The 25,425-nt window shown below is 43.3% G+C and overlaps 2 protein-coding genes across 4 annotated transcripts; one reads left to right on the top strand and one right to left on the bottom strand.

Annotated features, from left to right (window-relative positions):
- Positions 1-5,720: 5,720 nt before the first annotated feature.
- On the top strand, positions 5,721-7,859 carry vsnl1b (visinin-like 1b; the record flags this gene model as incomplete). 2 transcript variants are annotated; one of them, XM_084569749.1, is made up of 3 exons in its annotated part: positions 5,721-6,266; positions 6,415-6,630; positions 7,662-7,859. In XM_084569749.1, the coding sequence occupies exons 1-3, from the start codon at positions 6,105-6,107 to the stop codon at positions 7,857-7,859; spliced, it is 576 nt and encodes a 191-aa protein (XP_084425875.1). In that variant the 5' UTR covers positions 5,721-6,104. The 2 variants fall into 2 exon arrangements, with proteins under 2 accessions (XP_084425875.1, XP_084425876.1); XM_084569750.1 differs by lacking the exon at positions 6,415-6,630.
- Positions 7,860-9,728: 1,869 nt separating this feature from the next.
- smc6 (structural maintenance of chromosomes 6) lies at positions 9,729-25,224 on the bottom strand. Of its 2 annotated transcripts, XM_084569505.1 has the most exons (27): positions 25,059-25,224; positions 24,032-24,183; positions 23,828-23,939; positions 21,318-21,423; positions 21,096-21,232; positions 20,509-20,570; positions 20,311-20,391; positions 19,412-19,513; positions 19,184-19,303; positions 18,931-19,026; positions 18,596-18,742; positions 18,420-18,508; positions 18,164-18,334; positions 17,876-18,054; positions 17,150-17,351; positions 16,924-17,038; positions 16,426-16,586; positions 15,918-16,053; positions 15,737-15,817; positions 15,458-15,628; positions 15,200-15,337; positions 14,939-15,084; positions 13,113-13,238; positions 12,915-13,020; positions 11,938-12,090; positions 11,714-11,811; positions 9,729-11,202 (listed from the first exon to the last, which is right to left on the bottom strand). In XM_084569505.1, the coding sequence occupies exons 2-27, from the start codon at positions 24,167-24,169 to the stop codon at positions 11,091-11,093; spliced, it is 3,285 nt and encodes a 1,094-aa protein (XP_084425631.1). In that variant the 5' UTR covers positions 24,170-24,183; positions 25,059-25,224; the 3' UTR covers positions 9,729-11,090. The 2 variants fall into 2 exon arrangements, with proteins under 2 accessions (XP_084425631.1, XP_084425632.1); XM_084569506.1 differs by lacking the exons at positions 9,729-11,202; positions 11,714-11,811; positions 11,938-12,090; positions 12,915-13,020 and having other exon boundaries at positions 13,211-14,654.
- Positions 25,225-25,425: the final 201 nt, after the last annotated feature.

The raw sequence follows: 25,425 nt of genomic DNA, 5'->3' as shown, positions 1-25,425 counted from the left end.
AAAGCTAAAACCCCCTTAAAAATCGAAGTGAAGTCGAGGGAAGCTGCATAATCACGTGACCTCTTTCACATCGTAAGACACCATACTCTCTTCCCATTGGCTCACAGACCAGAACCGAGGGTTTGAACCACCTTGGTACTAATTTTGCTACAGATTTCCATGATGTCATGTAGTAATAATCACCAATCACCCTCACTCTTTTCTTACGTTCTCTACTTTTCGAAACTAATTTTGAACGAAACCCTCCGGACTGTGGAACGCATACTTCACGCACAATAAACAACACAACGTAATCGGTAGAGGAAGGCCAACGTAAGACGCCGTTCTGTCTCACAAACATAGACTGTATAAATATGGACAACGTCTTCTCGCCGCTTCCTTGCATTGGCCAAACTGACGCTATTTTCCCGGGGATACGGTTACGGCGCCGTCTTGCGACTTTGGAGCCGGTGTCTGCGCAAGCACGGTCCAAGAGTGGAGCCACGACCAGACTCGCTTGCGTTTTCGTTTAATTAATACTACGCTCTGCTCTACCTCCACTAGTTACAAGGAAATGTTGGATTATACACTGTATTTATTTATTTTATTTTTTTTGACAACACTCATGGTCCCACAGGATCGCTTTACAGAGCGGTTGGCATGGCAACTAGTAGTCGCCATTATGTTACATCCTGTTTCTACTAAAATGAAACGTATCCAAAAAAACTGACAATTGAACATGCATCAACTTAATGAGGGAAAAAAATTATAATTTGACGTATATTTTAGTGTTTTAGTTCGGCTCAAGTCCCATCCACTAACATGGAGGGGGCGGAGCTTATGACCTATACTGCAGCCAGCCACCAGGGGGAGCTCTACTTGCTCTGGCTTCACTTTTGAGGAGCAGTTCCGCCGCCGTCCCATCTTTATACAGTCTATGCTCACAAACGTGTGTGCATCCGTCTGCTGCACATCTCGTTATATAGAAGTATATCCGTCGTTTGACAAGAAAATGTACAACAGACATAACACTTTATACCTTAAGAAAGATCTTCATCGTCACTATATCACCTTGTTTACTCGTGTTTACCGAGCTGAAGACATATCTACAACTGTACTTTAAGAAAACAAAGAAAAAAACAAACGGTGCGACATTGCTTTTTGATTGAGAGATTTAGAAGAATCATTTTGATACTATTTTTTCACATTACTGTATAACAAGAAAAAAAGTAATGTTCCCATTGACTTTCTTTTTTTTTTAAAATTATAATTTTAATATTAAAAACCGAAAAGTAGCCTACATAGAAAGACTGCAGCTCTCTTGTAAATACACAGTATATAAAGGAAACCGAGAGCATCGTGAACGTGATATATTTATGTTTTCAATATGCAAGATTGTTAAATGCCAGTTATCCCCATAGCCTCTTCATGTATACTCATTTTTTTTTTTAAATTCATGAGTTTTTACCAAGCGTCAGTGTTGATACGAAACAAACACTTAAATGTTACAACCGCCATGTAAATGGGTATATAATATAATATTGCTTTTGTATACCACTTTGGGTGTACAGTATGCATCCTTTTTTAATCAATTAACCTTTGTAAGTGAATGCTGCTGTAAAGATATTACATGTAAGCCATGCCTAGTGAGATCAAACCGAGGTGTTTTATTTTGAAAACCACTATGAATAAGAGGTCTAGGGTCAGTACTCTATGCTGGTGCTAAAAAGTTATCGACGTATTTAACTGTTTGCTTTTGTGTTAGTGAGATGTAAAGGAAATCCTATGTGTATGCTGTACTGTATGTGAGTATTAAATGAAGAAATCCAGTAATCAGAGATGTTTGTGTGTGGCGCAGATTTTTTTTCTATTATTTTTTTTTGTATTATTTCACAGCTCTAGCACTCCCGGATGGATCCAGATTTGGATTTGGGTCCACACGTTGGAGAGTTATATTTTGCTGGGAGCCTCATCTGTTCTTCAACACACATGATTTAACAAAGGTGACCTATATCTGTGACTCTGGTGTCCGGGGACACTCACAGAATTTCTTGAGGGGCTCTCAGGGGGTCCCCATAAATCAGAAACAGGTCCACACCTTAAATGATTTACCTACTGCAGATTAACATAGTTAGAGAATATCGCATTTTTCACCGGCTCCAGCTTGTCAGGCTCTTTATTAATCAAGCTCTTACTGCTGAAGGTCTGATGTTTCACTACAGATTTATTTCGATGTCCTCGAGGATTATGCCGCCACCAGGACCGAGTCAAATAAATGTTAATGTAAGGTTAAAGTACGGATTGATTTTCAGGGCGTAAATGAGCTTCCGGGCCCCTGTTATCCTCCTTCACAGGAGACATTTTGACATCCATTACGATATGTTTAATGACGGCTGAATTCCATTTAGCTTCTTCAGTTTCAAGGTCCTGGTAATGTGCATGCTGCTGCTGCTGGGACGCTTTGAGCCAAGATGTCTGCCGTTAAAAACAACTGTTTGTCTCCTAATCTTTGCATTGTCTAATATTTCCTGAAATATTATATCCCAGGGTTTTGCTTGGTGATTATTTGATGCATCATTTTAGATCAGGAACATGCATCATGTTTATGAGCTCAAATAACAATTAGAAGATGGATTCTGACAAAGGCTCTTAATCGGGTCAGCAGAACCTAAGGTCTTTTTTTAGGCGAGCTGATGAACCTTTAGTCAAATTTAGATTTTTTTTTTAACTATCCCGGGGGAAATATTAGATTAAAGTTTACACTGATCAGCCACAACATTAAAACCAGTGATAAGAGAAGTAAATAACATCGACCATCTTGTGACAATTCAGTGTTCCACTGGGAAACCTTTGGACGTGGCATTCATTCGTGTTGATGTTACTTAGACATGTAGCACCCACCTAGACCAGACCAGACACCCCCACCCCATAGCAATGACACTCCCCCAGCAGGATGCAGCCTGACACAGGCACACACACAAAAATGCTTGAGGAAGAACTAAAAAAAACATGAAGAACAGCACAAGGTGTTGACCTGGCCTCCAAATTCACTAGATCCCAAATTGATCAAGTATCTGTGGGATGAACCACAGAGGCCCCTCCCCTCAAATCACCCCCCCCCCCACCCCCCCCCCCCCACTAACAACACCCTGTTACCAGACACCACAGGACACCCTCAGAAGGCCCATGTCCATTCTCTGATGAGTCACAACTTTTTTGGATCCACAAGGGAGACTTACACAATATAAGGAAGGTGGTCATAATATTATGCTTGATCGGTCACTTGCTGTGAGGGATGGGGCCGTTTTAAAGAGGACAAGAGGTTCGTGGAGTCACTCTGGAAACGCTTAAATACACAAGAGGAACAACTGCAGCCAACATTGGCTCTTTCCGAATAAACACGAGGGAACGTGAACATTGTTTGAGAAAAAATTTGACAAGATTTGAACCTATTTCTTGATGATCCACATTATATTTGGCCAATTTCATAATTTCTACTATTAATATTAGTACTTTGAGGTGAATCCAGCATTTCCCCACTAAGACTCCACTTCCTGAAGGTAAAGTAAAAGGGTTTGAAACCAAATCTAAATAAATTAATAGTCCAAATAATTTTTAATGACCTTGGGGACACACAAGGGAAACAGCTGAAGGCTCTGGGGGATAGCTGAGATCTTGAGTTTAGGATGAATCTGAAGGTTTTAAACAAAGCAAAATAAGAACATTTAAGTGGTTGTGTGGTCACATCTTACGAATATGACCTTGCACAGCCCTGCTTTAAGAGCCCCTGGTTGCTCATCAAATTAATCAATCTTCTTGGCAACGTGTAATGACCAAAGGACCTAAATATTTCACCACTGAGTCTTTTGAATCCTAATTAGTTCATTTAGACGCAGCGCACAATCTTGCGCATTGTTTACCCACACCACGATCCAACGTGTTTATTCCCTGATGATGAAATCTCAGGCTGACCATCCTCATCACGATGAAGGATCCGGTCATAACGTGACAGGATCCAGCTGAACCCAAACCGAGCGGCAGAGCAACGGTGAACTTATGATCAGGCTGTGATGCACACGGGTGACGCCGCGCTCCTGTAAGTCGCATAACCAAAGACTGGCGTGGGATCGGTCCCTGCTGCGCCTCATCTGGAATAACGTCGGGGAAAATCCAGAATTTTCATTAGCGGGTGTTTTTTTTTTTCTCTAAAGGAGGCGAGCAGTGTTGAGAATAATCCCTTTTGGGCAAACGTTTCCATCGGAAGGGGGGTTTTCTGTAGTTTGCAGAAGCCAGAGCAGATTCACTGCGATAGAGAATCTCCAAATATAGGCTGTAATAAGGTAAGGAGTGTCTGCCTGCACATGTAAATGGTTTTGTTGGGGTTATACATGCACGGCGCGGTGAATGGTTTGCGTTAATGTGTCGCGCATTATGTTTCATATTTTCCTTCTGTGTGAATGAATGGAGATTGGGGAGAGGGCTGGCTCACTGACACCTGCGCATCCCTTAAAACGAAGCCTCTGCGTTTTGCCTGGAAACAACCAGGAAAGCAGAAATAAGACGGCGAGCGATTTATTTGACGAATGGACGAAATGTCATGAAGATTTGCGCAATTAATTGGCTTTTTGTGCGCCTCCTGTGCGGCTCTGCGGCGGCGGCGGCGCCCGGGGAGCTGCCTCGTGTTTTAAAAATAGGTCTGTTTGGTTATTACATTTTTAGACGTGTTTGTCGCTCCGATGCGCACAGAAAAAGATGCCATTAGGAGCAGGATGGAGGGATCTAATCTGAAAATGCTCTCACTGCGTCGTTTCCATCGGAATGCAGCAGCAGCAGCAGCAGCGTCTCCCTCTCTGCTCTCCCACAGGAGGCGGTTAGCTTTAATAGCATTAACTCAGATGTCATTGCCCAAAGCGTGAAATAAAACAGCATCTGCTGGCTTGAGTTCGGCAGAACGGCTCGTACATACATGTGGCCTGTTTGGGTATGTGGCGGGTGTACGCTTAAAACGCCGCAGTTGCGTGTTGTCGAGCTGTCTTCCCAGCTCAACGCTCCGTGAAACAGTTTTGTCATCTTCCTGCAAAAAAAAAAAAAAAAATGTTTGTCCTCAAGGTCATTCACTGCTGCCTATATTAGAGATAACACCCAAGATCAGTTCCTGTAATTACCACTCATGCTCGCCAGGACTGGTTCTGTAGCACGCTGGGGATGCACATTAAAAGATGGGGTTTGCACTGATTTTGGCTGCAGCACACATTTCTGCTGCTTGTTGTGGAAGGCCCAAGCCAATGCAGTGCTGTGTGTGGTGTGGTGGAGCTGTCCAGCCTGCTGTCATTGCCGCTGCAGAGACGTGGACCATATGTTGGTCTCCAGTGGTGGACATTCCCGCCATGGCCTGCGTTGGGTTATGTAAATCATAATCTGCTGCCTCATTTGTTAAATTATGTATTGGGAAATTGACGCATTCTCTGCCACCTTATGTCATTTGCCACATCATGAGTCAATAATTAATGAATGTGGGGATTCTGACGGGCTGCTCTGGTGTGGTTGCTCAAGTTGTCATGATTGCTACTGAGGGCCTTCAGTGTGGATAACAAACAAATCCAGGCTGATTGGTGTGTGGATTTCCCACAGCTGCTTTAAACACTATATTACAGACAGACCACTCAGTTATAAGCTATATTCCCCTCTGATCCAGATTACAGAAGGCCTGCTGTGTGCTCCTGCATGCTGCCCTTACTCAGGTCTGTGGATTTTCCGCAGCAGAAGCAGCAGCGCCTTTTTTTTTTTACAACCAAGCCCAGGCTTTGTTGTCACTGTCAGACTATAGGACAGCGTTTGCAGTGGAAACTTGATAGCAGCGATCGAACATTTGATGAACTGGATATGCTCTGACAGTTATGATCCAGGTCAGTGCTACCCGGGCCACAGACTGGCACAAACAGGCGGAGGGGACAGAAATAGAACGTGAACACCGGGGAAATATTTTCTGTCATCCAAGAAAAGAAAAAAAAACATATTTAGTCTCTGTAGTCGTGTTTGAAGTGGAAATAAAAAATTTTTTTTGTACGGCCATTGCTGAAGCATAGAGAAATGCATTATTCACATGTTCTTGCACCACAGGAACCATGGGAAAGCAGAACAGCAAGCTGACTCCCGAGGTGATGGAGGATCTGGTGAAGAGCACAGAGTTTAACGAACATGAGCTGAAGCAGTGGTACAAAGGCTTCCTGAAAGACTGCCCCAGTGGCAGGCTGAATCTGGACGAGTTCCAGCAGCTTTATGTCAAGGTTTGTGTGCACCAGCGGCCTCTGCTTCTTGTACATCTGTTAGAGTTATCTGTCTGAAAGTTTGACCGCGCTGCAGCCATTTTCCCTCGTAAACTGTCACAACAAAGCTCCGACTGAATTACTGAGCACATCACTTTCACATCTGCAGTTCTTCCCTTACGGCGACGCATCAAAGTTCGCGCAGCACGCCTTCAGAACCTTTGACAAAAACGGAGACGGGACCATCGACTTCCGAGAGTTCATCTGCGCCCTGTCCATCACATCCCGTGGCAGCTTTGAGCAGAAACTCAACTGGGCCTTCAACATGTATGACCTGGATGGCGACGGCAAAATCACCAGAGTGGAGATGCTGGAGATAATCGAGGTGAGGGGATTATCGAGTCATTAAGCCTTCACTCATCAGGGGACTGGCTCTGCTTTTCGTGTTGTTATCAGTCTCCTGCACACCTGCAACGCCTTGACTACGGGCACAGTTTCGTAATGACAAAACTGCAGCTGTATTGAGTTGCACTGGGCTATTTGTGGACAGAGAAATCAGGAAAGTAAATCTGATACGTATCGGTGATATCGGAACATATTGCTGTAGTGATAAATATAGTGTTTTATTGCAAAGATACACCCGAGGCACACATTCGATTCGTAAAACCTATTGTTTTCAAAATATGCCTCTGTAATTACATAGAAGAGGTTTTAAATTGTCAGTATTTTGCTTTCAGCTGTTTCTACCGTTATACGTTTTTGCTGCTTTTAGCTAAGTAACATTGTTTACATTAGAATCTATTATCTTTAGTAAAGATTATTTATCTTATTGCAGCAGAAATATGTGGAATATACTAAAAAATAGTTCCCTTTTATTTAAAATCTTAGTTGTTATTTGTTTACAGTGGGATTTAACACTTGTAAGCCAAGAAAAACTGCAGTTCCTCTAACGGCCACTTGAGGGCTGGCTCCGAAACCGAGTCACTCCCCATACCTGTCCATGTTAAAGTGATTTAGAGCTGATGTTTTTGCTAATTCCACAATTAATCGTAACAGTAGTACATGATGGAAGTTTTATATAACTCACTCACCTTATATTAGGGCCAAACGGCACAAACAATGAAGGGACAGGCGGGTGCCATCACAGGTTGCTAACAACCTGTTTAGTCGTCACCAGTCCCCCTCATCTATAGTCACGCGCCAACTCTTTAAATTAGCCGGGAGTTAGGTGGAGTTAGGCTCTGCCAAGATGGTGACAATCAGTCGTCCGAGAATCCTGTGACTCCACGTCGTGCACCTGCAAAACCAAACACCAGCAGATTAGGGTTCACTCACGAACACACGTAGGCTTCACTGCATTTTCACACAGCAAACCCGCAAATCCTCAGCTAATTTCTCGCTGCGCCTCGCCCACAGGCTATCTACAAAATGGTGGGCACTGTGATCATGATGAAGATGAACGAGGACGGCCTGACACCAGAGCAGCGGGTGGACAAGATCTTCAGCAAAATGGATAAAAACAACGACGACCAGATCTCGCTGGAGGAGTTCAAGGAGGCGGCGAAGAGCGACCCGTCCATCGTGCTCCTGTTGCAGTGTGACATGCAGAAGTGAGACGCACCCCCCACCACTACCACCACCCCACTCCCCTGCTCGCACCTCTCTTCCCCCCACCGTCTGTATCCACACACTCTGGACAGCAGCACACGGTTTAATGTCTCATTAGGTTCTCTGCCATTTCCACAGGAAAACAACAAAAAAGAAAAAAAAAAACAATGCTTGGACTATTTTTCAATGGACTCGCTTTTTGTGGTTGTATGCATGAGAATGTCAACTGCTGAATAATTTTGAATATAGCTATAAGATATCATACATTTCTATTTCAGAACATGCCAATGTGATTTGTGCACAGTGACCCTATACATTCCCACTCGACCCTAGCTTGTATATCGGTGGAGCACTGCATTAAATTATGTTTCTGCAGTATTTAGGATACCCCAGTGTTCACTGCTGCAACTGCTGTACGCTTTACATAATAGTAACAAAACAATAATTCCTATGATAATTGTAACTGTCTCTACTATCCAGACTTGTTGAGCTCTTGGAGGATAGAGAGGCTCCTGTCTGTTCCAGATGTTTTCACACGATGGAACCAAGAAGAGTAGGTTCTTTGCATGCATATATTACGTGTCAAAAAATATAATCTCTTTACCTTTTGCATCTTTAGGTGGTTATAAAAGAGAAACCCTCACACTAAATTCATTTAGTATTGTTGCATGGGCTGTACAGTATGTGACTCATTAGGTCGTTAGTTCACCTCCAGTAACGTGGGAGCATGCGTCCCTCCATTCGGTAACACGTTTATGTGTGACACTTGAGTGTTCGAACGATATCCGGGTTACAGTTGTGGGCCAATCTCCGAGGGAAGAGCTTTCGCATAAACATCGTATTACGTTTTGCTTCAGTGACTTCTGGGATGAGCAGAAATATATTTACAGAGCATCCTTTATGATTATATTATTGCGCCGCAGCCGCTTAATCTAGAAGAAAGGCCAAAATTACAGCTGTCATTAGGGCAGAGTGCTCGCACGTTATTCTCGGCAACGATCCAAAATTGTCTCCTTTTTTTTTTTCGGGGCTGCTTATTTGATTTAACTTTACCGGGTACATATCAACATGTTTACAGAAATGAAGAGCACTGCAAAACGAGTACAGTCTTGGCTTTTTGACCTCATTGCTGGGAGCTCGCTCTCGAGGCTGGGAACCTTGTGAGAGGGGCTCCACTTCCAAAGCAGCAAAAAGAGGAGAAATAAATGAATTAAAAAGCCTCATATATGTTTACTGGACACACTGCATTCCTTGGTATAAGACTTTTTTGTAAGGAGAAACTTTTTATTGAAAGATCTCATCTTCTGATCTATTCCGTTCCGCAGCAGTCATTAAAGATGCAGGACCCTAAAGAGAGGTGGTTGCTTGAAAGAGATTCTTCAGCTGGGTCGACGATAGAGGTTGAAGCTAGTGCAGAGAATCCGTTTTCACAGTCTCGCTTCCCCATTTCTAGGCTATGCAAGCACGGACCGAGTGTCTGCTTGTAGTCCACTTACAGCAGCGGAGGTTGCAGGAGCTTTTCATCGTTCTGTACGTGACACAACACATAGCTGAAACCCAAACCTCACTTTATCAGTGTCTGTATTATTTATAAACCCCAGTCCTGTCACCATGTCAAGATTCTTTGTCAAGTAAATGTTTATATCAAATATGAGAAATCATAATACAAGTGACTGTATTCTTTTATACATGTGGCATGTGTTGCACCCGAAATCAAATCTGTAGTGATTAAAACGAATAAACCATCAACGGGCTTTTTCAAAAGACACGTCGCTGGCAGGTGGAGTTAATGGAGAAGAGGGAGGAGTGTCTGGATTGTGTCGGAGATGTGCTGCAGTGCGTGGATGGATAAATGATGGATAAATGAAACGCGTGGATGGAACGGCTTTTTTTTTATTATTATTTTCTACTTCAGATTTATTGCAACAATGGTTTTCAGGTTCTTCGCTGACAGTCACTGGATGGCGAGGGCTAGCACAGATTAAAACTGCCTTCCCTTGCCGAGTGTAGATGCTTATAGTGCGACTCTCAACAGCAACATTGTCCATTGTTATATTAACACTGGCCGGCAGAGTAGAGAGATTAAGAGTCTAGACGACATCTTTTTAAAAACGCTTTCATTATAACATATATTATAACATATTCATAAAAAAATTAACAACTCTTATTGACAACAAAAACTGTCTAAAATTTAACAAAGAAAAAGTCTAATGATCCACAAACGTTATTACTCAGTACTTCATTATTAAAAGAGGTCTTACCTTTTGGGAAAGGAAAAGGTGAAAAACTGCATCATTGACCATCACTAATTTCATAAACTGAGAACTCAAAATCCAATATCTGACCCAAACCCAACCTGGACCTGACCTGACCCGAGAGTGTGCTTCCTTTCCTTAGAGTGATGGTTATGCAGCAGAAATCAGACCTGTGACCTTTCTTTAACCTTCAGAATACACGCTCCTCTCTCTCTTTAGAAAAACATCGTAAAGATTTAAATGGAAACTTAAAGGAGAATTATAATTTTTTTACAACCTGGACCTTATTTCTGGCATGAAATACGATCGTTTACTCACCCATATAACCTTTGTTCGGGAGATATTTCGATCTGCGTATATCCATGTAGTGGGAGTGACTGGGGCACCGAAACGCAGCCTCAAAATAACGCATTATCTGTTGCAAAACTCGTTCATTTCACCAATATTCTGAGCGCCGCGCACACCTGCGACGGTCAGCTTGTTTACCTGTAATTTGCAACTGCTATGGTTCGTCCACAACCTCAGAATTGGAGAAATATTCAGCCATGTTGCAAAAAAATAGCAGTAGCAAATTCCAGGTAAACAAGCTGACCGCTGATGATAACAGGTAACTCCGGACTCAACGGGGAATAGCACTAGCGTCTCATAACAAAATATCGGTGAAATGAACAAGTTTCGCTGGAGATAATGCGTTATTTAGCGGCTGTTTTTCGGTGCCCCATTCACTCCCACTATATGGATATACGCAGATCGACATATCGTCCGAATGACTCCAAATGACACAAAAAGTTATATGGGTGAGTAACCGATCGTATTTTATGCCAGAAATAAGGTCCAGGTTGTAAAAAAACGTAGTTCCCCTTTAACAAAGCGTTTTGTCCCGGCTTTTGTAAAAGCAAGTATCCCCTTTAAAAACACATTAGAACATATGATAACACTGCTAGATACAGTAATAGTGCACGTGAACATTCATTATCTGTCACTACATTAAGGCTCTGTGCTGCGGCCGCTCGTCTTCATCTCCCGTCTGACCCCGCTCTCTTTCTGGATCCCGAAGCTGGTGGATTTTGATGAGGTCTGTTTTGGGTAGATTGCTGTAAAGGCACAAACCATTTGATCAGTTATTATTTGACAATACTGATGCTGAATTCGTTTTTAAACCCAAACACGGACAAGAGGAAGTTTAACTGCGAAAGCGTGCAAAAAAATACGGCGGCATCGAGGGCGGCACGATAAATAAATAAAGACTGTTTCACTGTTTTGTAAATGGAAATTAATATTAGATGAAACAATTTAGTATTAAAATGATGCAATTAAAAGGATTTCTGCAGAATTAACAACAAATAATTTTGGATTAAAAAAAACACTCATATAACTGTAAATCAGTTAAATTCTAAATAAAATAGAATTACTATTTTTATTTATTTATTGCCATTTTTTTTTTTTTTTTTACAGTTTTTAAAATTATTAATTATTACAAGAATTACTTTAATTGTTCTAATAGCAAACATTAGCCTCCACGGTCAAAATGGTGTATAAATAAAAGTCAAATTAAATAAATAAATAAATAAATAAATAAAAGTCCGAAACTGAGACGAGCGTCACCTGGTGGTCAGCGGAGTGATGAAGATGAACTGACGAAGGTGCTGCCGCTCTGACAGCTCCAGGAGGAGATCCAGACAGATCCTCCGGTTGTGCATGTCCTGCAGGGGTGTAATTAAAAGGGACTCGTTAATCCAAGTGAGTAAAAGCTTTAAAATAAATAAATAAAATAAATTGCGCGTCTGCCCCATCACGTTGGGTTTTTAATCTTTTCGTTGTGAGCTCACCATGTAGACGTCGAACTCATCGAGGCACCTGAAGGGCGACTCTGTGATCTCCCACAGGGAGAGCATGAAGCAAACGGTGGAGAAGGAGCGCTCGCCTCCGGACAGCGACCTCATGTCACTCACGCCATCCTCCTCTCTGCCTGGAGGCTTTACCTTTGAGTCAGAACGGGTTTGTGTGTTACTTGTACAGGTCTCGTCGTCCTGGCGACCAAAGCCAGGATGAGTAGTGACCAGTCTGATGCATTCACCTTTAATGAATTCATCTTTCTTGAAATTTAACATTTGCTTAGAATATTACCTTCAAATGTTCAAACAGAAAACAGTCTTTTTTTTATCAGTAAGATGTAATTTAGAGCACCTTTGCACAATGATCAGCCATAACATTATGACCACTGACAGGAGAAGTGAATAACATTGACCATCTTGTGACAATTCAGTGTTCTGCTGGGAAACTTCTGGACCTGGCATTCCTTCGTGTGGATGTTACTTAGACATGTAGAACCCACTTAGACCAGAGCAGACACCCCCACCCCTTAGCAATGACACCCCTTGATGGCAGTGGCCATCCCCAGCAGGATGCAGCCTGACACAGGCACACACACAAAAACAGTTAAGGAACAGCTAGGTGTTGACCTGGCCTCCAAATTCACTAGATCCCAAACTGATTAAGTATCTGTGGGATGATCCACAGAGACCCCTCCCCTCAAAGACCCCCCCACTAACAACATTCTGTTGCCAGACACCACAGGACACCCTCAGAAGGTCCATGTCCATTCTCTGATGAGTTACAACTGTTTTGGAGGCACAAGGGAGACCTACACGATATTAGGCAGGTGGTCATAATGTTATGCCTGATCGGTGTACTGTATATTGCTATTAAGACTTCTCAAAGATTCTGTTTCCATTATGGCAACCAAAAAAAGCAGAATCATGCTAGAAAACAAACAGAAACAAAATAAAGTCATAAACAAACTCACAGAGATGGAGAGGGTCTCATTGTTGTGATCAAAGATCATCGAGCCGCAGCAGTTCATCTTTATCAGGAAGTTATTGAAGTATAACTTACATCTGACTGAGAGGGACCTTTCGGGAAGAAGAGCGAAGCATCAGACAAGAGCAAAACCTTCAAATAAACACTTTACTTCCAGAACAAACGGTACAAGGCGGTCATTTACCTACGCATTATTTTGTATCTGTTCTGCCTGTCTGACATGATGTTATCCAGCCGATCGATGAACCTCCGCAGATCCCTCACTTGGTTGGTTTTCTCTCTGTAGAGAGCGAGGGCCTCGGCGTACTCCCTAATCAGGTCACAGGGAAGAAAGTGGCATAGCCTGAATATTTTTATTTTTTTTTCCGACTTCAGACTTCAGTGTAAAAAACGAGGGCAGGAGAAGATTTAGCGATCGCCAACAGGCAGATAATGTATGTGGGAGGGGAAAAAAGTCGGCGACGGAAGAAGTCTCAGTGGACAGAAACACATTTTTTTTTTCATGAGTGGATTACAAAGCTGAAACCGTGTGAAAATGACTGGATTAACGGACGCCAGAAAGCTCTTTAATGGCTCTTCTGACACAAATAAGAAACAGTTAATCTATAGCAAACTGTCTAAAATAGCTAGTTAGCTTAGCTTATATAGAAGCTAGATACTCTCCTATCACCTGTGCTGCTGTAACGTTTTATATATTTCCCCACTGTGGATCAAAAAAGGTCCATCGTATCTTATTTTGCATTAAAAGTCATTAGGTGTACCTAATAAAGTGGCCACCAGAGTTTTTGCATGCAATATCTTGTGATTAAAGCTCTCAAAATGTTGAAATAATGACAATAATTAAGACGGGACAGGAGGAGACAAGACAAGACAAGACAAGACAAGACAAGACCAGATCAGGCAAGACCAGATCAGGCAAAACCAGACCAGGCAAGACCAGGAAAGACCAGACCAGGCAACACCAGACCAGGCAACACCAGACCAGGCAAGACAAGACCAGGCAAGACAAGACCAGAGAAGACCAGACCACACCAGGCCAGACTAGGCAAGACCAGACAAGACAAGACAAGAAGACAAGACCAGACTAGAATAGACCAGACAAGACAAGACAAGACAAGACAAGACAATACCAGATCAGACCACACCAGGAAAGGCCAGGCAAGACTAGGTAAGACCAGACCAGACTAGACCAGACCAGGCAACACCAGACCAGGAAAGACCAGACCAGGCACAAGCAGACAAGACAAGACCAGACCAGACCAGGCAACAATAGACCAGGCAAGACCAGACATTACAAGACCAGACCAGACCAGACAAGACCAGGCAAGACCAGACAAGACAAGACCAGACCAGACCAGGCAAGACAAGACAAGACCCGACCAGACCAGACCAGATCAGACCAGGCAAGACAAGACTAGAGAAGACCGGACCAGGAAAGACCAGGTAAGACCAGGCAAGACCAGACCAGACAAGACCAGGCAAGACAAGACAAGACAAGACAAGACCAGGCAACACCAGACCAGGCCAGACCAGGCAAGACAAGACAAGAAGACAAGACCAGACCTGAATAGACCAGACAAGACCAGAAGACCAAACCAGACAAGACAAGACCAGGCAAGACCAGGCAAGACCAGACCAGACCAGACCAGACAAGACAAGACAAGACAAGACCAGGCAACACCAGACCAGGAAAGACCAGACCAGGCCAGACCAGGCAAGACAAGACCTGAATAGACCAGACAAGAAGACAAGACCAAATCAGATAAGAGAAAAATATCTCAGTATATGATGTTATCACTGCTTCAGTTGTGCATAAACTTCATAATAAAAAATCATATAATAAAAAAAAAAAGCCTGATATGGACATACTGCAGGTTTTCTGCATGCACTGACGTGTTGGATGAAACTGCTCAGCGAAAAACTAGTTTTCAGCCTCCGGAGCGAAGCAGACCGAAACGCGAAGCAGCCTGGATGTCCCAGGTGTTTAAAATGCATCCTGCGATTTCTCACCTGACCACCTGCTCCTGCTCGCCGTGGTTGCTCTCGTACACTTTGATCTTCTTCTTCAGTCGAGTGATTTCCGTGTCGATGCTCTTGGTGCTGCCGCTCACCTGGTGCCGCTCGGGACTGATCTCCGTCGCTTTGGCCACGTACTCCTGTCATCACATCAGGCAATGTGTGTGTTGACAATCTGGCAAAACATTTTTCTTCGCCGACTCGATTAGCGGCGGTACAGCTCAAACACTGGGTTTTAATCTAAAAAATTGTTACCTGTAGCTCTTCTTCTCTTTGGGCCAGGTCGCTTTTCATGGCCTGGATGGTGTCTTCATGAGCCTTCACTTTGTTCTCTAAAATCTTAAGGTTTCGTTCATGTTTCGCACACTCTGCCTCCAATTTCAGCTGCTCATCCTTTAGGCCAACAAAATAAAATGAATCACTTTCACTGTCAACACTTCTGCAGGATTGCTGATTGCTGATGTGAAATGTTTAAAACCAGAGGTACAGAAGTAAAATCCCAAACTACTGCACCTTCTGTGGCTCCATCTCCTCTGCAAGCTGATCGACCCGTTCCCTAACAGAAGAATACTTGGAGTCCGCGTCCTCCACCATTTCACGATGCCGGTCAAGCTCCGCCTTTGCCTCTTGAACGATTTGCTTCTCGGCCTCGATTTTCTGCTGGTTCTCTTGGGCAACTTCTTCCTGCACATTTTTAAACACCAAAGTTAAATAATTCATGTTCAGAGTTTTGTCTGTTGTTTTGCTTTTAAAAGACAGCGAGAGAGATAAAAATAAAAACTCAAGGATCACCAAGGAGCGGATGTCGTTGACTTGCTCCTCACCGGCGGTCTCCAGCTCATTTATCGCTGCTTTAATTTGATTCACAGAGGCCTGCAGTGAAAACATAAAAAGATTCAACTGAAGAAAATGAAGTTAAACCTCAACAGCGGCTTACTCGCGCACACATGCCGCGAGAGCAGTGCTCACTGACCAGGGTCTTCTTCAGGGTCATGACGGTGCTGTTCAGGTTGCTCTCCATGTTGGCGATGTCTTCAGTCACAGAGTTCACTTGGAACTGAAACCTGGACAGCTGAGCCTGGTGATTCTCCAGGTCTGACTCCAGCATGCTGCGACAGACGCCATCGATTTTTATGTCAGATGAGAACTCGACGCACTCGTAAATGTACCACGTCCCTAAATAAACCAGCAGGACTGAGGTTCCCGTAAAACAAGAGAGCGTCTATAAAGCATCGGGACTGACAAACACAGGAGTACAAGAACAGTTTGACATTTTTTGCTTTTTAAATAAAAGTTTCTTCTTTGGTTTATCTACCACTGTCCTACAGTGAACCATAATCTGTTCAGTATCTTTCCAAAAGAATAAGCACACTGCCAGCAGCCGACTTAAATCTGTGTTTCAACTTGGGTCCACTCCTTCCTCCCCGACTCTATTAAACAGTGCACATCTTTCAAAGTCTTTACATCAGTAGCGGTTCTACCTGATTTCAGCCTCCAGATCTCCACCAAGATATATGGCCGTGTTGAAGTCGGACGTGTAGTAACGATTCGGATACACCTGATCTCCTTCAGCGGTGAAGGCCTCGCGGCAGTTCTTAGGCGGGCGGCCCTGCTGCATGACCCTCCTCGCTCTGTCCTTTTCCTGACATCAAACATCAGAACACAGACAAAATTAACTAATGTCATAGTTCGGGCTGGGCCTCCTGGGCGTCCTGCTTTCACCTCCCCAGAGTTTCTTGTCCGTCCCGTGCGTCTGTCTGGGCGTGGATCCGTTCCCTTGCCTACCTGCACACTTGATCCACTCCTGCAGTATTTATATACCTAAGGTCTGCAGGTCCATTCACCAGATCATGAGTATTGTTTCCTCATTTTGCCTGTAATTCCACTAACTGCTGTCCTCTGTACTCCGGGACTCATGCCTCTAATTATCGTCCTCTGCTACATCATTCAACATAAACACATCTTCATGAGACACTAACTTTAATTATGAGAATTGATTCTATCCCTCGCATATCAATCAGGCAGTTGATGATGACCGGGCTCGTTGCTGTGATTATGTCCAGCACAGACGGGTATTCCGGATGATGCGCCTTCCTGTGAGACACGGGAAACAAAATGCATACTTAAACCACAGCAGCAGCAGCAGCAGCAGAAGAATGCACTGGACGCAAAACGTGGCGGAAGAAGCCGACAAATGCCGCTGACCGTCCGTGAATGTTGTAGAGTTTATCGGAGAAAGGGCTGACGATAATCTGCGGCCTGTTGCCCTTCGGATAATAGCTGGACATGAGGTCCTGGAGGACGGCCTCGTCTTTGTAGTTGTCACAGCAGAAGGCCTTGACGAAGCTCCGCAGGCAGCACTCCACGGCCACGGCTAACGTGGGATCTTTTAAGCTGATACATGCACCTGAGAGCAAACACACAGGCTGTCAGCTGCCGCACTGATAATATACTGAACGGAATCAGATTTAAAAGATGCAGAGAAAGTCACAGTCGTTTATATGGAATCACTGCAAGTAAAATAGATCAGCTTTTCTCTGTCAGTTTGTACAGAAAATATGAAGTTTTCTGCACGCAACCACTTAGCTTAGCTTAGCATCAAGACAGGAAGCAGGATAAAACCATCTACCAGCATCCCGGAAGCTCACCAATTACACCATGTTTGCTTAAACCGTACAATAAATCACCAAACAATAACAAATACTGTGAGATTTATAGCTAATGCTAGCTAGCCAGGCTAGCCGTTTCCTCCTGTTTTAAGTCCTAATGCTAAATGGCAGCTGCATATTTACTCTACAGACTCAATAATTTCTCATCTACACCTTTTAAAGAAAACAGATCGTATTGAGATAAATGTTAAACTTCCCATTTTTTTGCTATAAAGCAGAAGTCAACTAAAAAAGTAAATAAAAAGAGAGGAAATACATTTACCTATTGGACCAACAGGTCTCTTGAGGAAGCGCCCTGTGGCACAAGCCTCGTTGATGGAGCTCATCAGGTCGGGAACGAGGTCTCCAAACCGCTTGAGTTTGTTCGACCGGCTGGCGAGGAGCTGATTCTTCTTCTTTAGCTTTGACTCGTGCAGCGCCTGGACGTTCCTTTCTTCCACGCTAGAAGAAAATCCAAACAGAGCTCAACATTAAAACTTCACCGGACTCGAGAACAAACTACACCTCCTCTGCAGCGTGTTGGTGTGAAAGCGAATGTAACTCGGTGCACCTCAGCTTGTCCCGTTCCTCCTTCCCCGTGAAAAGCGCCTGATGTTTGTTCTTAATTTCTTCGTTCAGCTGCGAGCATTTGTCCTGAAGCTCTGCAAGCTGCTCTCTCAGATCACATAAGGTCTTCTGCTGTTTAGTATAATCAGTCTCTCCCTCACTGTTCACACTCTCGCTGAAACACAACAAAACAACTAATTAACACCGTGCTACAAAGAAACACATAATTCAGTGTCTTTCTTTGTCTTGCGCTCCCCTACCTGGTTTTTGACTTGTTAATTTTCTCCAGTAGAAGGCTTTGATCTTGCTCTGACTGCTTGAGTTTGTTCAGAGCCCGGAAATAAACGAGCTACGGGAAAAGACATTTTCTTTAGCTGAAATTAAATCAATCAACAAATGCAAAAAATGCAAATTTGCACAGGCGTAGCTTGAATACCTCCTGTTCCTTGTGGGCTTTTCTAATAGTCTTCATTTGCTCTCTCAATTTAAGATTTCCCTCTGACAGAGAATCTTGTTCCTCTCTCAGACTGTCAGTTCTGCTCTTGATGAACTGGAGCTTCTTCTCTACTTGTATGATCTTGTTCTGCGAGAGAGAGAATACAAAGACAATAAAATTAATTACTTGCGAGTTACAGTGTGTTTTGTCAGCGTCTGTAAACAGCCCTGTGAGAGGAGGACAGTCGGTTTACACGGCGGTGAGAGTTTGAAGAGCTCCAACATCTAAAAATAGCCCCGTGTATATTTAACATTAGAGGGACACTTGCGACTCACCTGACAGAGCTGAAGGTTGTCCTGATGTTTGCGATTATTCTCTTCTTTTTCAATGTCCTCCTTCAACTGCCGCAGGAGCTGCTCCTTCTCGCTGACCTGTACGCCATGAGAAATAGCCCTCATCATGTTCAAATAGGGCAATTTATTGAAAATGATGAGCCTGGTAGGAGTGCATCCTTTAAACTAATGTTCTCTTTAGAGAAAGCAGCACTGTTGGTCTGTTAATACACCCTGATGACACGTGAGCTCTTACCAAACACCACGCCATCGCTTTCTTCAGATTCTCCATAGCCACCTTCATGTCACTGAAGGACGCCAGATTTTCATATCGTTCTTTCTTCTGTAGGAACTCCTGCTTCAGGTCCTTGAGACACTGCACACAGAAAGAGTTACAACTTCCAAATTAGGAAGATTTAAGGTTCGGAAAATGATGAATCGATATTGAAAGATTTGACGTGAGGTTTGTGTGTTGGTGCGGTACCTCCTCTTGTCTCTCAACCTGCTGCCGTGTGACTGTTTTAGTGTGTTTAATGTGGATGTAATCTCTCTTCATCTGTTCCAGCAGAGTAGCTTTCATGAAGAACTACAAACAACAAAAGGAGAAAAGATTCATTTAAGCATAAATCACATGCTCCTGATCTGAGCTTCTCTCCGCACAGGCCTGAAAGCTACAGTGCGGAGCTTTTGTCCTCAGCAGTAACACAATCACTGTAAACACCAGCGACGTTACCTGGGGAATAAAGCTAAAAACTGCAGTTCCTCTAACTCGTCCAATTAAATTTGTATGTCGGCTTTTATGTGCATAATTAAAAGCACAGTTGCTTTGAACAACAACCCTCTAGGTTTCTGGCTGTCTGCTAAAAAGTCTAGCCACCTGCGTCATGCACCACTTCTTTGCCTATTTTTGAATCAGCCTGTAGTTAAATGAAGTCAAGCGTTGCCAAGACGGCGACGTATGGAGCCGCCACGCTGAGATTCAGAACCACCGTTCGGGAATCCACTGAGTGATGTCACAGAGGCTTTGTCCATCCAAATGTTTGTCCTCGCCATCAGTCCTTTCTTTCTTTTCATCTGGAGGCTAAGAACGTTTCTTGGAAACTTCCTAAGCTCTGTTTAATTCTGCGTGAATTCATGGAACCTGAGTTACATTGATAACTTTCGTTTCTCCACCATAAAATCCGCCATACTCCTAGCTGCTAAAGACGAACAGCGCTCTCCTCTTCATCGCTGGTTAATTGCAGCGCTTAGCTGATAAGTCTGTTCGGCACATATCTCTTTTTACAAGGTCGTAAATGTAATGGAGACTCATTTATGTATGTGAAAGCTCCACACTGCGGCTTTAAAAATGCAAAACTTAGAACGAACACAGAAGTGCTGTACCTTGTACTTGTCTGATTCATTCTTTGAATGCAGGAACTGTTTACTCATTTCTTGGCTGAGAATGGACACTGGGTTATCTAGCTGAAAGAAACACACAAATGTCCTGGTGAGGTTTTTAAGGTTTGTAAAAAGCAGTACATGCATGCAACCATGTCAAATTACACTAAGTAAAGTAAAGTATTCTGTATGTGCATATACCTGGATGTTAAAATGGTCCAAAATGGCCGTTAATTCTTCCTTCTTGTTTGAGATGAGTTGTCCTAAAACACAAAATAAAACACAAGCAATGTAGTTTAAACCTTTGTTATCCTGGAATACTCGAGGCTCAGTATAAGAGCACCAATGAATAGATAATTAACAGAAAATTAATTACTTGTTAAGCATAGATGCCTCAAGCTCCAGCTTCTCTAAAGAAGTCCATTTTAACTGACACATTAAAGAAAATAATCCACTGATTAATTGATAAATAGTTAGTGAAGGACCAAGCTCAGAAGCAAATCTTTCTCGGTGCTCGTTCAGAAACACGCTGGTGCAGTTCATAACAAATAACTCAGTGACATTTACGGCGCACAGAAAACAGTCCGGCTGTGAATGTAAATATACGACGCACACGCTACAGAGCAGGAGAGCAGCACCATGCAAATAAAAATCCATGCACACGTTTAGAGAAGAAACTCCTGACAGAGTGAAGAATGTACACAGAATTAAGAGGCGACACTTGGACTGAAGTGCTTCCGTAATTTAGGAAAGGTTTCAAGAAAATCCGAGCGTCCCAGGAAGGTCACCTGATTTATTCTTCAGCCTGCAGGTCCGACATCCATCCCCTGAGATCCGATGCTCAATGGCGATGGAGTCGCCGTAAATGTCTTTTTTGTAAGCGTCCGGTCCTCGGTTTCTCAGCTTCACTGTGATATCTGCAGTACTGAAGAGCACAACACATTCATGACGGCACTCTGGTATCAAGAGGACGCCGCTCACTGTGTGTACCATTATAAAGTCCCACTTACTTTTCGTTTGTCTTCACAAAGTCCTTCAGCGACAGCCCTCTGTTTGTCACGGTGGCCTTTCCGCCGAGGCCTACGATCAGAGCAGTAAGGATGGCACTTTTCCCACCTGAGAAGGAAATAGAAATCAACAAAGAGAATAGATTCAATCAGGGCGTTTAAAGCATGTACGTACATGAAGTGGCTCTCAGGCTGAAGATTGTATGCAAATAATTACAAATCATAGAGCCGCAGACATGCCTTAGGAAGTCAATTTTTAAATAAACAAATGCTCGGTCTACTAAGAATTGAATTATTGCCTTCTATGAGTGGTTCTCTAGGAGCTTTTTAGACCCCATAAATGAAATGAAGACACATCTTTAAATATCTAATATCTCCTCTTATATGATATAGATTAAACTGTCTTTATAAATAACTTTCGTAATTTGGAAGAATTGCTAATTTCTTGGGATTGGAACTGAAACGATTAGTCAAGTGATCTGTAAAAAAATAAAAATTCCAATTCAAACTCTATTTCCATCTTTTCACTTGTGCAGATTTAGCCTGAGTTAAAAGAATATCTTTAGGTTCTGGATCTTACTTTATGATTTCTGCAGCATTTGTCTGCATTTGTTAGACTGAAAAAGAAAAGGTAGGGGGAGATGCATCAAAGGTCTACGGCCACGTTAAAACCCTAGACGCTGTGGTTGTCAGTTACCTCTTAACCCTTAAAGCAGGGGTGTAGAGCCGATGTCAGGACTGGGGGGGACGACTGTTTTTTTCCCGGTGTGCAACTCATACCATGCCACCCACCATAACAATCATTTCTTTTTAGTTGTGAATCTAAAATGTGAAGAATGTGAAGTCTGAAAATACATTTGTTCAATTTCAAATAATTTAGGTTATTTTTTATTGGGGGGGCCGTCTCCCCCGGGATCTGCACCCATGCCTTAAATTGCAGAAATCTTGTTTTGGATTACTCCTGAGGCAAAACAAACTAAGTCTGAAGCTGCAGACCAAACTGTGTGCAGATTAACAGAGAAAGGAATCCGTCTGTCTATAAATATACATCTTGGTCATCGGCAGCTGTGGGAAACTCGAGGTGGAGGAAAAAGTTATGATAACGTCGTGTGCAAAACTTTTCGGTGTGCAGCTGATCTAATGACGCCTTCTCAGTCTTATACGACAACAGTTTTACAAAAACTTTCTTCATTCATTCATTTTCTGTAACCGCTTGTCCTGTGAAGGGTGGCGGCGGCGGCGGGGGGTGGCTGGAGCCTATCCCAGCTGTCATCAGGCGAGAGGCGGGGTACACCCTGGACAGGTCGCCAGTCTATCACAGGGCTACAAAAACTTTCTTGACCTGCAAATTTCTCTTGACATTCATTTTGTGTACGGAAACAAAACATTCGACAAACACTATCGTACATGTTTTTCCTGAAATAAGCAGGTCAACTCTTTATTGGCCACTAGAAGGGACAGGATGTGCAGAACCGACCAATCAGCGTCTGTTGAGGAACTAGCGGCAACCAGCTGCATGGCTTGTGTTGGGTTGCCTTTGACGAGGAAATCTTCTTACTAAGTCATAAAGAGTTGTCCGCCAACAATGCTAACTACAAGCTTACTTTCAAAACTCCACCCTGAGGATTTCTGTGTTTCTTTTGCTCCTGCCACATGACATTGTCAGTTGATCTGACTGATTGAAGTGAGACGGTAACAGGCAGATGGTTCTTCTCATCAACTGCCAAGTACTTTTAGAAAGTGAGTGCCCTTGCCAACAGTTTTCTTCCCTGATGGTTTTGGGTGACAGAATGTAACGTATGGTTTGTAGGGGGGCAGGTTATATCGAAGGTGTAGAGGCATAACTGGAATTTTCAGTTTGGATTAATGAGCTATCGATCTATCTACAGTGCTGCTTAATAGTGTTTGATGGCTGGACGGCACAGTGGTGTGGTGGTTAGCACTGATGCCTCACAGCAAGAAGGTTCTGGGTTTGAATCCATCGGGTCTTTCTGTGTGGAGTTTTGCATGTTCTCCCTGTGTCTGCGTGGGTTCTCTCCAGGTACTCCAGCTTCCTCCCACCGTCCAAAGACATGCTGGTTAGGTTAATTGGTGATTCTAAATTGGCCATAGGTGTGAGTGTGTGAGGGCCCTGCTATAGACTGACCCTACCTCTCACCCAATGACAACTCGGGTTGGGCTCCAGCTCCCCTCACGACCCTCCAGAGGACATGTGGTTACAGAAAATTGATGAATGAATGAATGAACTTATTTTCCTGAGTACACAAATCCAATATTTCTGTTTCATTCTGACTGATTGAGTTCTCTTTGTGTATTTTCAAGACGTTCGTGAAAATCTGCTTTGGTTTTAAGACGATTTTATACAGAAAACATGGATGATATCTAGTTTGCATACACAACAGTGACACTCTGCGCTACGTGATATTTAAACAGTCCGGCCTGAGATGAAGCTACGGACTTTTAAAGTGGATTCTTCTGTCTTTTAAGACTGAGAAAACCAAACCGGTTCTTACTTCCATTGTTTCCAACGATGAAATTCACATTGGGCCCGAAATGGAACGGCCCGAGAAAATGGTGGCACATGAAATTCTTTAGAGTGATGCTTTCGATGAGGCCGATGTCCCCCTGCGAACACAGAAAGACAAAAACACAACCGCTGATCGAGCTGGTCAAGAGGCGAAGGCCAGTTTGAGATCGATTGGGGGGAGATTACTCACCGTATTAGTGGAGTGGCAGAAGCTGTTGGAAGAGGGCACCTGGTGGTTTTTGTCACGTGCAACATTCTCAACAGCCGTCACCCTGCGGCTCTTGAAAGCTGTCGCATCACTGATCTCTTTGCCTTTCCTCTTACTCATTTTGAAACAAGTCGCTGCAAGCAGAACCAAAGCAGGACCAGTCAGTACCATGGGATATTATTAGTCTAAGGCAGTGCTTCTCTCTCTAGGGATCAGGCATGACAGGGCCACATCATCACTCCCTTTAACCTCAGAAAAATAAAGGTCTTGATGTTTGCAAAGAACAACGTGACATAACCTCCTTTCACCATTTCCCTCATAATCATTTTTGCTATTAATTAAGACCATCACTCAAGTCCTTCAAGTTCCTATTTGAACGCAGTCCTACTTTTGAAACTGTGCCCGCTGATATTTTAAGAAGTGTGCAAATATTACGTCAAACCAATCGCAGGGACATATTTAAAGTTAGTGAGCAGCTATAAATAACTAAAACACTAAAACTGGTTTCTCGGTGATGTGTGAGCATGTGGAAAAAAAAGAAAAAGAAAGAAAAAGAAAAGAAATGCAAGCCTTTTGTGTTGAAGCCAGGAAGCGGCAGCCTGAACCAGTGGGCTCAGCAGAAAATAGACACAGGTGTTACAGTGCAACGTGGAGACAGAAAATGTTATTTTATTTGTCTTTTAAATATGTTCTAATGTGTCCTTGCAGAATTTAAGTCTGACAGGGACAAAACAGAGGCATTTCAAAACGTTTTGTGCATGCATATAGACAGAACTCTAAGTGACTGCTGCAGACTTTCAGTCAGACAAGCAAAGTTATATGTAATCAAAAACAACTAGGCTCTCCGTGCGTTCCCAAAACTCTGCACGACAGAAAAAAAAACGACGAACTGCTTTCAAGACAACACACCAAAGAACTCTGGACACTTCACATCCGCAAGCCTCCAAACGCCCGCTAAACTTTACGCTATATGCTGGATCGCAAACATAAAACTATAAACTTCGCCTACCATTGTTCGATTGGGTGTGCAGCCTTCAAACAAATACCATGATCGGGGGCTGACAGACAGGACGTTGTTTTGAGACTTCCTGGTCAGCCTGTGTGAAGTGAACTGTCGCTGTGACAGTTGTGGGTGTGATTTCATTTCCAAACACGGAACCAAGAGCGCGCCGCGTGATTGGCCCAGCCCCTACCTGCGAGTGCGCGTCCAATTTATCAGCGTTGTGTCATTCTGTTTTTTTGTTTTTTTAAACTGAGACTGCACCCGCGGTTAAATCATCCAGTTTGAACAATATCAACAATTAACTGAAACCAATGGTTGTTGATTGTTGCATGCGTTTTACGCGGCGTCGCAAATCGCCAATGTGCGCACAAGC

The sequence above is a fragment of the Chelon labrosus genome (assembly GCF_963514085.1).
Source record: "Chelon labrosus genome assembly, chromosome: 20".
NCBI classification, from domain to species: Eukaryota; Metazoa; Chordata; class Actinopteri; order Mugiliformes; family Mugilidae; genus Chelon; species Chelon labrosus.
Note: the sequence above shows the minus strand (reverse complement) of the source record. Positions and strands in the feature narration are given on the sequence as shown.

What these genes read in the sequence shown, in the direction of transcription:
- smc6 (XM_084569505.1), bottom strand. Translation starts at nt 24,169, where the DNA reads ATGAGTAAGAGGAAAGGCAAAGAGATCAGTGATGCGACAGCTTTCAAG. An exon ending in ATGAATCAGACAAGTACAAG is followed by an intron (nt 19,514 to 20,310) that starts GTACAGCACTTC and finishes TGTTGTTTGTAG; the next exon opens with TTCTTCATGAAAGCTACTCT. An exon ending in CTCTACAACATTCACGGACG is followed by an intron (nt 17,039 to 17,149) that starts GTCAGCGGCATT and finishes CGTGTCTCACAG; the next exon opens with GAAGGCGCATCATCCGGAAT.